The following is a 15,990-nucleotide window of genomic DNA, read 5'->3' as shown; positions in this document are numbered from 1 at the left end:
CCACCAAACTATCCTGTTCCTCAGATGCAACACACAGGTTGTTTTTTACTTTGTGTAGGAGCCAGATTGCTCATTTTCTTTGTTCATGAGTGATGTACACATTTGTGCCAGTAGGTGGCAGTATCTGTTTAGGCCATTGCTTTTGTTTCAATATAGGCAGGTGGGTTAATCAGCGCAGGTGCGCACGCTGGAGAATCCATGCGGTTTTTGACCGTGCCATGGCGTGTAACGCCGCAGGTCAGAATATTAGGTGTTATTGTGACAGTGACAAAAGAGAAGTAATGCTTGGACATTTGCTGTGTTATGCGCCTACACCTACACTGGCACGCGTACAAGCCCTTTAAACCACCAGCATGCGCGGACAGTGACAAATGGCCACTATACTTTGTAATTCAAATATGTTCACTGTACTTTCTAAGGACATCAGATTAAAGCTTCACATGTCAGAGGAATTATGTTTTTTAAACAGAATTATGTTCACTGACGTTTCTTTGATTTATCATTGGAGAAATCTGAAAGTCTTCAGCTAAGCTAACGGCTCTGTGAGGCTTCAGCTCCCGGCCTGATTGTGGTGTTGATGTGGTTTAAACCTTTTTTTTTCTTTCAAAATTATTTTATTGAATTTTCCTTGAATGCATGTTTATAATAACTGTCAGGACAGAAAGGATTTAAACCAATACATCAAAGAAAAAAAAAGAAAAAAAATCGGTTAATAGGCTACAAAAGTAACAACAATACCAAGATTATATAGAATCAAAATATACCAAAACAAGGCAAGTAGAACACAATAACCACGTGAGAAAAACAGAAAAAAAAGTGAAATTGAAATAGGAGTAAAACAGAAAACAAGAAAAGAGACAAAAACAAAAAAAAGGGACAATGAGACACACATACAAACACACAGGAAGGGACAACATAAAGACACTTTATGACACTTTATGACTTTAAGACACAAGGAGGGGAAGGATTGGGGGTGGGGGGGTCCAGTTGCGCATTTAATTAATCGTCCTCAGCCAGGGTACAGTTATAGTGGGTCAGCCGGAAGTTTATCACTCTAATTGAAGCCCATCTAATTGCTTTACGAATTCAATAAAGTAATCCCATGTCCTATGAAAGTTCTGAAGGGCACCATTAACAGTATTCCTGATCTTTTCTAATTTGAGATTACACATGATACTCTTGATGGGATGTGTGTGGGTGGGTGGAGCAGCATTCTTCCAGTTTAGTAAAACAACCGCCGCACTAGTAAGGAGGAGAATGCCGAAGCCTTGCGCTGACAGGAGGTCATAGATATGTTTTCTTAGGTTACACCAAAAATGGCCATAAGGGGTCAGGGTGTAACAGGTTTTTAAAATGTTTTAGAGAATAAATCAAAGAAAGAGGACCAGAATCGATCTAATTCAGGGCAACCCCAGAACATATGATATAAAGTCGCAGGAAGCATTTTGCATCTGTCACGGAGGGGGTCAATGTGTGGGTACATTTTTGTCAAGGCAGTCTGACAATAATGTGACGGTGCAAAACCTTGAACTGGACAAGACTGTGATGTGCACATAAGGATGAGGACTGTACACGATCCAAGGCTGCATCCCAAATGTCATCCAAGATGATAAAGCCAAGCTCCTCTTCCCAGTGCTGTTTTATAACAGTTACAGAGGGCATATTAATTGAAATTATGTATTCATAAACTTTGGCCAGCCTCCCCCTTTGAGAGTGTAAAAGCATGTTAATAATATGATCAAGATGAGTTTTAGGTGGGAGAGAGGGAAAAATCTGGGAACTTCTTCCTAATAAAATCCCTCACCTGCAAGAACTGAAAAAAAGGAGACTGTGGCAGATCAGTTTTTTCTTTAAGTTGTGTGAAATTGGCAAAGACACCATCTATGTACAAGTGCTCCAGTGTTTGGATGCCCTTGGCATCCCAGGTTTTAAAAACAGAGGAATGGCTAGAGGGGGGGAATAAGGGGTTGTAAGAGAGCGGGGAGAAGAGAGAGATGCTCTGCAGGCCAAAGGAAAGTTTAAATTGTTTCAGACTTCTTAAAGAGTGCCACACAACAACATTATGTTTGGGGATTGAAAGTGGGAGCGGGAGCGATGCCCCTAAGAGAGCAGAGAGGGAGTATGGATGGCAAAGGGACGTTTAGATCATTTTTAATGCAAACATCAGACAAATAATTTGGCTTGCTGTGCAGTTAATTGCACAAACAGACAAGAGGAGAGCAGGGACAGATGCTGGTGTTTCAGATCAGTGACAGACTGCAGACAGCAACTGGAGCTGTGGAGCTCTGGAGGAGACAGCTGTGGGCAGAGCACAGAATACGTGTAGAATAGAGATGGAAAAAAGAGACGATACTGCAGGATTAAACTGTAGTCCAGATCTGATGAGTCTAACTGAGTGGTTTTTGATCTGGACCTGGTCTAATGTGGTCTGGATGTGTAAAAAGCAGTGAAAATGCCCTTTTTTTCACAAATAGAATATTTTTAGGTGAACAGGAGATAAATGCTACAGTACAAATAAATAAAAGTCAGGATAATCAAACCCTGTGATGTCCCCTGTCATACTGGAGTATTGTTTTCTTGAGACTTTTTAATACTGAGCAGGTTGAACCACAGCAAATAGGTAGGAATAGAAATAAGACTGAAAATCAGTTCACCATGAGCAAGGACAATTAGGAAAAAATGCTAGAGTTGAAAATGATCAAAACTTTGATTGTGAACCAATTACAGACCGTGTCATTGTATAATTCATTTTCACTTCATCTCCTCCATATTTATCACGTTTGTCCATGAACTGGCTTGAAAATGACTAAACAGAGCCATCTGCAGGCTTCTTACTGAATATTTCAATAAGAAGCTGTGGATCAGACGCAGCTTCAGCGTCACTATACAGATTCCCGGGTCCACAGCTCTTCACCCCGGAACATGAATGACACAGAACTACAGAAGACAGTTCAGTTACTGAACCACAGAGCGGACGGTGAAAGCTCATAGACATAATATATATACTCATAGACATATATAATATATATACTCATAGGCATATATAATATATAAACGCATAGGCATATATAATATATATATACATAGACGCCTCATTGAGCGTTGGACCGTACTTGGATATACATACTTGATATTGGAGGAGGCAGCTCTGCCCCGTGAACTAAAGAAGTGAACTTTACAAAGCTCCTTCTACAAAGTGCTGTAAGTTAATGTCTGTGTCTATAATAACCAGATCCTGACATGTAAATGTGATGTCTGTCTACCATACTGTCAACTTAAATATGGACAACTGACTGCATAATATATTAATCAGAATCAGAAACACTTCATTAATCCCTGACGGGAAATTGCTTGCGTTACAGCTGCTCCCATTCAAAGTCAAGAATAAGCAGAAAAATAGTAATAATACCAATAACAATAATAATAATAATAATAATAATACAAACTATATATATAGTGCATATTTATAAAAGTAGCTTACTGCAACTTTACTTTTTTTTTTTTTTTTTACCATGTAATGTTATTTTATACAATATCATATTTTACAATGTTCTGTCATGGAGTTTATCACTTCACTGCTAAAAGAAAAGAAAGCAGGCTCACTGCCAGTTGCAGTTTCTTATCTTGATTTGCGGACTTTTTAATTATTTGTCTCCATGATTGTTAATTGATTGTTAAGGATCTGGATCATGTCAGTTCACTGGGCAGAGCTCTCTCCTCCAATATGGCGGCGACGCATCGCAGCAGCGGGCCGACGCAGTGAGGCGTCTGTGTGTATATGTCTATATATGTCTATATATGTCTATATATGTCTATATGTGTCTATATGTGTCTATATATGTCTGTATGTGTCTATATATGTCTATATATGTCTGTATGTGTCTATATATGTCTATATATGTCTATATATGTCTATATATGTCTATATATGTCTATATGTGTCTATATATGTCTGTATGTGTCTATATATGTCTATATGTGTCTATATATGTCTATATGTGTCTATATGTGTCTATATGTGTCTATATATGTCTATATGTGTCTCTGGTTACACTCGTTACTTTATTAACTACACGGTTACATGTGCGTCACACTCAAAACGCTCCCCGGAGCAACAAACCTTAATGTTACAGGAACCACTTTAGTTTCTTCAGGAGGCTTCACACACACACACGTTTAATTTCACCACCGAGAAAAGAGTCCAACAATATCACGAAGTCCGGAAGATTTCAGTTCATCAGAAGAGTTTATGAGAAACGTTTAGTGTCGCAGCAGGAAGGAGACGACACCCACCCACACACACACAGCAGTGATGACGTCATATTGTTAGAGACTTAAAACTCAGCATCATCCAGCTGTAATTCTTCTGTAATCGATCCAATCAATACTACCGATCTGTGCTGATGATCAGGGTGCGTGTGTGACGTCACACGCTGCGCAGGTGTCTTGTACGCACTAAAGCAGGAAGCAGCTGATGAACATCCAGCATGTTTCCGCATTGTTCCGCTGCTCAGATGAAACAAAGTGAGAATTAAAGACTGTCAGTGAGTGATGATCAGTTTTCTTACCGTCTCCAGCAGCAGACGTTTCTCCAGAGCAGCTCAGCAGACAGAGACACACGAGAGGAAGAAGCTCCATAGTTGTGATGTCCTCTGAGGACTTCACCACACTGATGGTGTCTCTATGTGACGGAGCTTCACACACTCCTCAACACCCTGACTGGTTCATCACAACCTGTTTCTGCTCCTCAGCCTGAAGCTAAGGCACTTCCGGTACTAATACTTCAGAATAAAAGCGCCATCACCAGGCCTGCAGCTGCCATCGCATTTTGTCTGGGTGTTGGCCACTGAGAGGAGGGAAGTAACGAAGTACAAATACTTTGTTACTGTACTTGAGTAGATTTTTCAGGTGTCTGTACTTCACTGAGGTATTTATTGTTCTGACAACTTTTGATCTCTTGATCATTTGATCTCTTATGCTCACGTGTTGACCATAGAAGATGTTCATATATATATATATATATATATATATATATATATATATATATATATATATATATATATATATATATTTATATATATATATATATATATACATACTGACTGACTGAATTTTGCGGTGGACTGTCCCTTTAAGTATGTAAAAGGTTCAATGTGTAATAATCAGCCACCTGTAAAATGTATACTCAAATATATATATGTACTCTAACAAATTAGCTATTCAGCACAGTTAGCCGTGCAGCTAGCGGTCCTGTATACACTCTAAACGTCTTAAAATCAAACCTGTTATTTCTCCACATTTTGATGATTTTTGAATGATTAAAACTAAAATTGTAACATATTGCATCTTTCAAAAAAATATCAAAATAACTTTAATTTCTATTAAATATATTAATTCCAGCACTTTCAATAACCTGTGTCTATTTTCAAAAACTTTCAATGCCTTGATATTTTCCTTAAATTCTCAAACTTTAAAGCATTTCAAGGACTCGTAGGAGCCTCGTCTTAGAAACGGACCAACAGGGTCAAATCACTTTTATTCACTTCATGCAAACTGAACACGCAGAACACAGAGCAGACAGTAAGAACAGTGTTAATGTTTTGTAACATGAACACAAGTCACACTTGTGTAACCATTTCACAACTCTTCAGACTTTATCTGGTCATCATGAAAGAAAAGTGTGACATTTTATAAAAGTCTCCTGTTGAGAGTTAAATGAGCAGATTGATACCACGCTCACATCTGGCCCTTACAGATGAGGCTACAGCCCTCAGCTGGTTAGCTTAGCATAAAGACTGGAAACAGGGGGAAGCGGCTAGCCTGGCGCTGTCCACTGTAAAAATCACAAAGTGTACGACAACATTATGGGGTGCTCTGTGGACGGACTATCTTGCTTCTGTCCAGAGGTTTAAAAAAAAAAAATCAGCGTTGGCAAAACTCAGCCGCCTTTTAGTCTCTCGTGCAGCGATGACCAGACCTCCAGATGGAGCCAGGCGAGCCGTTTCCACGTTTTTCCAGTGTTTATGCTAAGCTAAGCTAAGCTAACTGTCTCCTGGTCTCATATTAAACACACAAACATGAGAGTGATGTCAATCTTCTCATTTCTAAATTTCCTAAAACATAAACTATTCTTTAAAAATACATAAGAAGCATTGTCTCACGAGAAAACAATTCTAATAGCACACAATATAAAAATGTAAAAAAACGTAATCAATTATTTTAAACTTGTAACAGCATCATGGCGCGCTTCAGATGAAGTCTGGTAGTTTTGTCTGAATGTAACAATATATCATCACATTGTCCCGACACACTCTGCTGTAAACACACGTCTGTAGCAGGAACACTGTTCAACGAGTCGCACCAACAGTTCAGATTACACACAAAAACAAGATCTGTTAACACGTCAGGGTCACAGCTTCACATACATACAACTGCTGCACGCGCCTCAAACGACAGTTGACCTCAAACGTCAGTTAACGGCTGGTCGCGTGAAGTTCGCCGCTAACCGCCGCTAGCTGCCGCTAACCGCCGCTAACCGCCGCTAGCTGCCGCTAACCGCCGCTAGCTGCCGCTAACTGCCGCCGCTAACCGCCGCTAGCTGCCGCTAGCCGCTGCTAGCTAGCACCGCCTGCTCTGAGCGGCCGCACCGGGACAACACGCCGGGATTCAAAGCTCTGCCGGCGGCTCTGCAGAGCTGCTGGTCGGTGTCTGGCTGCTGACGTCGACTGGGGAAATACTCGGACAGCAACACGGTGAGAAACAGGGAACATGCGGCAGCTGACAGCTCAGTTTCACTGCTCATCCAGGAGCCGAGGAGCCGCATCACTCGGTGTTTGCTCACTCCGTCACCTCTGGTCGTTATTTCACATCTTAACTCTTCATCATCCTCCAGTTTATTTCTAATGTGAGGTCCTGACTGACAACTGTGTGTGTTTGATCCTCACTGTGCTGTTAAAGGAGGTCAGTGTGTCTTCAGTCGTCGTGTCATTCATCATGAACTGTGTGTGTGTTGAGAGGACGTCTTGTTTTCATACAGCGCCACCTGCTGCACTGCTGTGGTTAACTACATGTATAATAATTAACTAGATATATAATAATGATTATTAGACATGTTATTGGCTTCAAACTGACTTTTCAAAAAGCTGCTAACAGTCGTGATGAGTTCATGAAGGTTTTCTCCATCTGTGGTTAAACGTTGTTAGTTGTTCTGCTTTGTTTTAACTGTGTTACACTGCAAACTCAGCTTCAAATGCTTTAAAGGGACACGATGTTTGGAGAAGACATTCACACTCAGTATTTTAATATTTACAGCATTAATGAGGTAATAATACAAACTCAGATGTATTTATTTTCTCCATAAGTGAGTAAACAAGCTGCTCTCAGAGGAAAATAAGGTCCCAGAACACTGTTTGAGGCTAGAGAGGTGGCAGGGTCCGCCACGTATAAACAATTCAAGTATCAAGGTCTTTTTCACACTTTTGCTGGACTGTGTTACATCTAAACAGTCACTACAACATGTTTCTGAAAGCATTTTAGGCAGCAATGGGCAGAGTAGTGACAGACTCTTGGTTCATAGTTGCACCATCGGGTTCAGACAGTTTGATCAGAGTTTGGTGAGATGATCCTCACACGATACAAGAGAGACGGGCAGCTTTGTCTCCTTCTCAACATCTGACTGTATCTTTGTGTCCGTGCATCAACAGTCTGTAGTTGATATGACAGCCCTGAAATCTGAAGGGTGACGTGTTTTGGCAGAGTTTTGCAGGTAAAAAGGTGAGGGGGCTCTGGGTGCAGGCAAAATAGAGAGAAGTTTAACATTGTTCATTTGTGTTTAGCACCAACATTGTAGTGACACAACGCTGGTTGTAAATCTAGTGTGAGCCTCACATTGTGCTTTTCTGCTTCTCTCCTGTCTTCTCTCTTCAACACAGTGTTTCAGTCAGTGACGGGATAAAAGCAACATGATTACATCACTAGAGCCTTAGTTATACTTGATATCTCACAGTCCAGTACTAAATGCTGTGCTGCCCTTAATAAGCTGCTGTTTATATTGTGTTCACAGGTGCATCTCCAGAGCCGGCGCTGGAAACATCCTTCCTGCTGAGGAGCCTCAGGTCTCAGAGAGAGGAGGCAGCTACTACGTTACCCTCAACACCACTGTGACCAAGACAGGACGCTGCCGCTGTGTAGCCACACAGGAGGACATTAACCATCAGACTAGTGCTGAAACCTTCCTGATTATCAGTGGTGAGTTTTCTGTCTCAATGTTTTACTCACAAAATGATTGTAATTGTTCATGTGTCATTAGTTTAAAGTATTTTAGACACCCTGAGACACACTAAGTTTTGTACTCTCTGGTGGGGCAACTTTTAATCATGATGTTACGATGGTAAACAGCTCAGTCGTCGATGACCGTCAGCCAGCGATGGATGATGGCCCATTGGCCCAACACTGTTGTTGGCCTGAATACATCAGCTGTAACCCTTAAAGGAGTTTCTACACTCTGAGAAATATCTTTACCAAATATCTTTAGCTAGGGCTGGACGATAAATCAATATTATTGATTAATTTGAGTTTGTGGTTTAGAAAGATTTTTAAAAATGAAAATTGGTTTTCTCTTTAACTTCCTCCGCCGTCACTCCCCCTGGACTCCTGTAGTTCATAGTGGCCTCCGGCCTGCAGTACGAGCACCAGGCTAACTGTTTCACCATGTCGACAGTTTTTATGCTATCGCTAAGCTAGCAGCTTAGCATTCCCTCCCTCCTCTTTATATTACCGCCTCTTTACGAGTTCTCTGTCCTGATTGGATAAAGTGGGCAGGGATACCAGAAAATGTCTTTTGTCTTTATTACTGACCAAACCCTCTGACAGTGATTACTGTTGGAGTATAGAGCTATTAAACCTTATTTTAATTGGATAAAATAACACTTACAGCAGCTTTAATAAATGGTATGGTTGATCTCAGGTCCTGAGAGACTTCAGTCTTAAAGAACCACCTGATTTAAAGGACGACTGAGTTTGCATATCACTCAGCATATGAAGCCTTTGTCAGGCTTTATTAAATAAACTGAATAAACACAAAGTTATTGCTTTATAATCACGTCCTGCTCCTTCTCATTATGTTAACACATAAGACAGCAGCATCACTTAGTCATTTTACAGTGAACCCTTTGGTCGGAGGTGGAAGAAGTACTCAGATCCTTTACTTAAGTAAAAGTACACACACAACTCTGCTGAGTGAAAGTGAAAGAACAGAAGTTTCATCAGCAGATTAAAATTAAAAATACTTGTTCTGCAGTAAAACAAAACACTACACAGAACTACATTAATATCACACAGAACTACATTAATATCACACAGAACTACATTAATCTGTTACTTTCAACAAAATGTCCAAATCACCTTTATAGATCAGTGAAACAGTCTAGATCTTTAAATAAACGCATGTCCTTGGACTCAGGGATCAGCAGGCAGACACAGGATCATAGTCTGATTTATTATGAGACAGGAATAAATATTTTAAATTGTAGACTCAGTCAGTTTCTTGGTGAACCACACTTTACATTAGTTTTAAAATAATGAGGTGACGTGTAGATGTAGTAATAACAACTACAGAGCTATGAAGGTAGATTTGTGTCTTTATTATTCAATCAAAAAAAAGGTTGCTTCAATCAAAAAATATATTTTCAATCAAAAAAACCCGTTTCAATCAAAGAAAAAAAGTGTTTGAATGCAAAAATATATTTGAGACTCAAAAAAATGCATTTGAACACTATTTTTTTTTGCTTGAAAATGTTTTTTTTGATAGAAGTGAAGGTTTTTTTGTTTGAAGCAACTTTTTTGATTGAAGTATTGTTGTTTTGTGTTTGGGCCATATTATGGGTAGGACATTTGTGTCAATCAAAGAAAACATTTTCAATCAAAAAAAAAGTGTTCAGGTGCAATTTTTTGAGTCTCAAATATTTTTTTGCATTCAAAAACATTTTTTCTATGATTGAAAAGGTTTATTTTTTGATTGAAGTGATTTTTTGATTGAAAATATTTTTTGTTTGTTTGAAGCAACTTCTTTTTTGATTGAATTATAAAGACACAAATGTCCTACCCATAATATGGCCCAAACACAAAACAACAATACTTCAATCAAAAAAACCTTCACTTCTATCAAAGAAAACATTTTCAAGCAAAGAAAAACAGTGTTCAAATGCATTTTTTTGAGTCTCAACTATATTTTTGCATTCAAACACTTTTTTTTTTATTGAAAATATATTTTTTGATTGAAGCAACCTTTTTTTTGATTGAATAATAAAGACACAAATCTACCTTCATATACTTTCCCTTTAGTGACTCTGAATGCAGGACTTTAATCATGAAGGAGTTTCTTTGTGTTGTGTTGTAAGATCTGAGTATTTCCTGCACCACTGACCAAAGAGTCCAGTGTAAAGTCACTGATGCAGTTTCAATGAGAATGAACAGGAAATGATTATCAACCACAGTCTCAACCTTTTGGCTTAATTCAGTTTATTAAAGCGAATAACAAGCGCTGACACAGCTTCATATTCAGAGTTATACACAGTTCAACAACTATTATTTTGCATCAGGTGACTGAAGGAAAACCAACATTTTTCATGGGTTTCAATTCTAAAATCAATCTTTAAGTTTGAAGATCAATGAGTGAATCATTAAACAAATGTCCAACAACCAAAAATGTGTTTGTCCCCAAACACAGACTGTTTAATTAAACTAAAAAACATGATTGTTGATTGTTTAACTTTTACTCATAAAATTAACACAAAATTACTTTTTATAACTTGTTTTGTGTATTTAGTTCAAAGTTTAAACTAAATACATAAAAATAAAAATCTAAATACATAAAACAAGTTTAAACTTTAAACCAACTGAATTGAAAAGATGCAAGTTTGTCTTCAAAGACTCTTTCGTAAAACTTTAGCATTTCAAAAACAGTAATAACATCCAGACACCGTAAATTCATACAAGGCAGGAACAAAGTGCAGCATTTACATTTAATAAAGAAACAGTGAAGCAACTGAAGAACCGCTAACAATCAAACCTTCAGACCATCAATGACGACAAAACCAACACAAATAATAAAAAACCTTCTGGATTAAATAATCCAGAAGCAGATAGAAACAGATAGTAAGTGAGTGAATGTCTTTTAAGGCACCACCAGTGATTTTCACTGTTCACACACATGCAGCTACATTCAGGAACATCTTCACGTTGCACCTCAGTGCAGGAATAGAGACAGGTGAGCGTATGGCAGCACATCTGGATAACTGCCATAAACCCAACAGAGGGGGGGCGAGGACCAACGTTTGAATCAGACTCACTTCCCCCAAATCACATCCTCACACAAACGTTTGTCCTCCTGAATATTTCTGACCTCACCGACGTCGATGGTCACAGCATAAATACCAGCTCTGTGTGTAACTGAAGATCTTTGGCTTCTGAATAAATTAACATAACGTAACAATAAGGCCGAGTCTTAACTGCAGCGACGCATTATTCCTGTATGAATACACAAATATATACACAAATCTACAAACAGCAATCATTTGTGTTTGACTAACAACTCGGGTAGACAGATACTAATAAAACAAAACGAGCCTTAGAAAGGTTTTCACCTTGTTTATCTCCAAAAGGTGCATTGAACAAGAAGAAAATCAATTATTGATCCGAATAAAATCAACTGGGCGACTAAACAAGGTCTGGATTTCTACAATCCACCCACACGTCCAAACATTTAGAGGCAAGTTAATCTATATAAATCCATTCAAAATCCTTTGGAGTCAAGGTCATAGATACCAGCCGCCTAAATACGCCTGATTTGTTTTCACCAAGATCCACACATTGTTCCCTAAGAAATTAAAGAAAATGTAAAAAAAAACTTATAATATTTAAGAAAGCGAGAAAAACTTCTTGACTCCATCCCTTCATGGATCCACACCAAAAGTTAATGGGGTCTATTCTGGGCCGAGACACATCCTCCATCTGAGTTTCATGGAGATGTGTTTTTGTGTAAGTCTGCTGACAAACCAGCCGACACACAAACAGACACACAAACAGACACAGGTGACATCATAACGTCCTTGGTGGAGGAAACTATACAAGGTCTGGATTTCTACAATCCAGCTGCTCATCAAAAGCCTTTTGAAAGCCTACAAAACATGCAAAACACCTGGTTCTGATGATGGTTGATGATGAATGTGTATTTGCCAGGCACTGAGATGTTAATATCTTCTGTTCCAGGTCTCCTCTTTAAGCTTTTCCTACAGTCTTTTTAACTTCTTCTATAATAATATCACCACTCAGGATATCAGTGTTTTCTGATGAAGCTTCCTGTAAACACTCTTTAACTCCTTCAGACCCAATTTCTTTCTTCCAGAATTCTTTGTCCTGTTATTTTTACTTGATCCAGCTGTAGTTTTGTCCTTTTAAAGCCACTACATGGTCACATTACATTATATATTTTAAATAAAGCCCAAGAACCAGGGGTCTTCTGGTGAGACAGGTCACCTGATTCAGGGTTTGGTTCCACTCTTTGACCTCTTGGAGATAATTAAATATTTATATTGGAAACAATCATTACGATCATTCATAAAACCTGTGACCTGTAAATACAATGAGGAAGACAGTGGGATGAAGAAACAAGACATTATATCAAGTAACTAAAATACAAAAAATAAAACATTAAAAGCAAAAAATACAGAGTTCTGAAACAATCATGTTGAGTCACAGCGACTGTACATGTTTCAATAAATCAACACAAAACCGCTGTAATAAAAACGATCTGTGTGAAACGTGTTAAATCTTTGTTGATATCAGAGTTGTTGAGTTTTACGAGGCTATGTATCTGTAGGCTAGGTATCAAAAACGGTGTGGAGAATACTCTTCAGCTCCTTGGTCACTGGGCACCTGCAGAAAACAAAAGTATGCATTACGCAGAATCAACCTTTATATTAAACAGAACAACAAAGATTTTAATGTTTGTTTCATCTTTCTGAAGTCTGTTTCAAACAGTCAGTAATGGAGAGTGAAAGATTTATCTGAATGGTTTCAGTCAGTGTGTTTTAAAGACGACTCTGAACTCGACCACCAAACATAAATCCTCAACCTGTTAAATCACTGACTCACATTTAATTATCATCAAGATTTCAGCTTCCATCACTTCCTGTCAGGATAATTATAAACATCCATTTCAAACTCAACTGTTAATAATGATCACTGATCAATCACAGCTGTGAGTCACAGAGCTGATACCAGAACATGTTCAGCTCTTTGGCTTCATAACTTAATCAATTCATTCATTATCAATATGGAGTCTGATGGGATCAGGAAGCCATTAGCTTAGCTTTAGCATCAAACCCATAAACAGGGTGAAACAGTTAGCCTGGTGCTGAAGGTGTATTTCTAACTTTAGTCTGTTTCCTTCTGCTTCCAGTCTTTATGCTAAGCTAAGCTAACCACCTCCTGAGTCTAACACTGGTGATGGTATTACTTAAAGTGTTGAACTGTTAAAGGTTACAGCCTGACCGGCTCAACAGAGACGCACGTTACTGCCTGAATAAACAGCCTCATAGTTTATAATAATGCAGCTCAGTGAGGATACAGACGTTTCATAGAGGAGAGGGGCGAATATAACGCTGATCTTCCTGTTGGTCACAGAGACCCTGACTGACAAATCACAGAGTTGTAGAGAAATCTTACGCTTCATGATCAACAACAGTTTTTAAGTCCTGTGGACACTTCTGTCCCTCTTTCCTGCTCGTCCACATATGAGCTCTCTCTCTCTCTTCCTGTCTCTGCTACAAGTCTGATCACTCCTATCGATCAGTGTTTTTAATAACGCCTTGTTTTAGGGGAGCTGCAGCACCTCTGCACCCTTCGTTCCTGCCGCCATGCTTACTGCTCTCTGTCAGCTCAGTGTCAGCTCTGTTCTCTGATGCTCTGCAGCTCATTGTACTGTGTGTTGTTAATGCGTCTGTGAATATTAGCGGTTAGCGTTATTAGAAAGCCAAACTCCTGCTGTAGCTTCAGTCATTATCCTGCTTCATGTCATGTGGAGGCGTGGCTGTGGTAGATAACAGAGCAGCAGCAGACCTGGGACCAGCTGACAATCTACTCAAGTAAAAGTATTCTGTAATAAACTACTCAGAAAAGTGCAATTTATTCAATAAAGTGAATCGAGCATATGTAATGTAAATAATAATAATGATACATTAAACGTATAGTGCTTTTCTAGATACTAAAGTCACTTAACAAAGGAAACAACAAAAAAAGAAAATGAATCTGTGAGTAAAGGGAACATATCAGAAAGTGGAGGAGAAGAACAAACTTCTTTGGTGATTGTAAGAAGTTTTGAAGAGGTGTGTTTTGAGGGATTTGTTGAAAGTGGAGTAAATGTCATTTGTTATGAACCAACATTGCTGAGAGGTGACTTACCTGGCGAGTCTTCCTCTGGATCATCACGATGACGCCTTCTCCGTAGTGAATCTGCAGAAAACAAAACAAAAGTTTACATTACAGAAAGTCGACTTTTACATCACACAGAAATGATTTTGGTGCAGATTTTAATGTTTGCATCATCTTTTAAAAGTCTGTTTTCAAACAGTCAAGAATGGAGAGTGAAAAGTTGCTCTGAACGGTTTCAGTTTTACTTTCATTGTTTTACAGAAGAATCTCAATGTTCAATGTTTCACTGAGGTCGACCACCAAACATAACATTAGATCACCGTCTCACATTTAATGACACGTCATGATTTCAGCTTCATCACTACATATTAGGATTATTATAAACATCCAATTCAAACTCACTCTGCTGCCAAATGAAGCACTTTGACACCTGAGTGTTAATAATGAGCACCAACAGCTGTGAGTCACAGAGCTGATACCAGAACATGTTCAGCTCTTTGGCTTCATAACTTAATCAATTCATTCATTATCAATATGGAGTCTGATGGGATCAGGAAGCCATTAGCTTAGCTTTAGCATCAAACCCATAAACAGGGTGAAACAGTTAGCCTGGTGCTGAAGGTGTATTTCTAACTTTAGTCTGTTTCCTTCTGCTTCCAGTCTTTATGCTAAGCTAAGCTAACCACCTCCTGAGTCTAACACTGGTGATGGTATTACTTAAAGTGTTGAACTGTTAAAGGTTACAGCCTGACCGGCTCAACAGAGACGCACGTTACTGCCTGAATAAACAGCCTCATAGTTTATAATAATGCAGCTCAGTGAGGATACAGACGTTTCATAGAGGAGAGGGGCGAATATAACGCTGATCTTCCTGTTGGTCACAGAGACCCTGACTGACAAATCACAGAGTTGTAGAGAAATCTTACGCTTCATGATCAACAACAGTTTTTAAGTCCTGTGGACACTTCTGTCCCTCTTTCCTGCTCGTCCACATATGAGCTCTCTCTCTCTCTCTCTGTCTCTGCTACAAGTCTGATCACTCCTATCGATCAGTGTTTTTAATAACGCCTTGTTTTAGGGGAGCTGCAGCACCTCTGCACCCTTCGTTCCTGCCGCCATGCTTACTGCTCTCTGTCAGCTCAGTGTCAGCTCTGTTCTCTGATGCTCTGCAGCTCATTGTACTGTGTGTTGTTAATGCGTCTGTGAATATTAGCGGTTAGCGTTATTAGAAAGCCAAACTCCTGCTGTAGCTTCAGTCATTATCCTGCTTCATGTCATGTGGAGGCGTGGCTGTGGTAGATAACAGAGCAGCAGCAGACCTGGGACCAGCTGACAATCTACTCAAGTAAAAGTATTCTGTAATAAACTACTCAGAAAAGTGCAATTTATTCAATAAAGTGAATCGAGCATATGTAATGTAAATACTAATAATGATACATTAAACGTATAGTGCTTTTCTAGATACTAAAGTCACTTAACAAAGGAAACAACAAAAAAAGAAAATGAATCTGTGAGTAAAGGGAACATATCAGAAAGTGGAGGAGAAGAACAAACTTCTTT

The 15,990-nt window shown here is 38.9% G+C and overlaps 2 protein-coding genes across 2 annotated transcripts in view; one reads left to right on the top strand and one right to left on the bottom strand.

The window, feature by feature from the left end:
* LOC140997860 (CD276 antigen-like) overlaps positions 1 to 4,728 on the bottom strand; it is a 106,112-nt gene extending 101,384 nt beyond the window's left edge. The window contains exon 1 of the mRNA XM_073467918.1: positions 4,569 to 4,728. Coding sequence (XP_073324019.1) covers positions 4,569 to 4,638 — 70 coding nt within the window. The 5' untranslated portion in view covers positions 4,639 to 4,728. The remainder of the gene's footprint in view (positions 1 to 4,568) is intronic.
* Positions 1 to 15,990, top strand: part of LOC140997848 (butyrophilin-like protein 1) — a 174,489-nt gene that overhangs the window by 77,151 nt on the left and 81,348 nt on the right. The gene's annotated exons all lie outside the window — the stretch shown is intronic.

The sequence above is a fragment of the Pagrus major genome, chromosome 6 (genome assembly GCF_040436345.1).
Source record: "Pagrus major chromosome 6, Pma_NU_1.0".
Lineage (NCBI taxonomy): Eukaryota > Metazoa > Chordata > Actinopteri > Spariformes > Sparidae > Pagrus > Pagrus major.
This window is presented reverse-complemented; position numbering and strand designations above follow the sequence as displayed.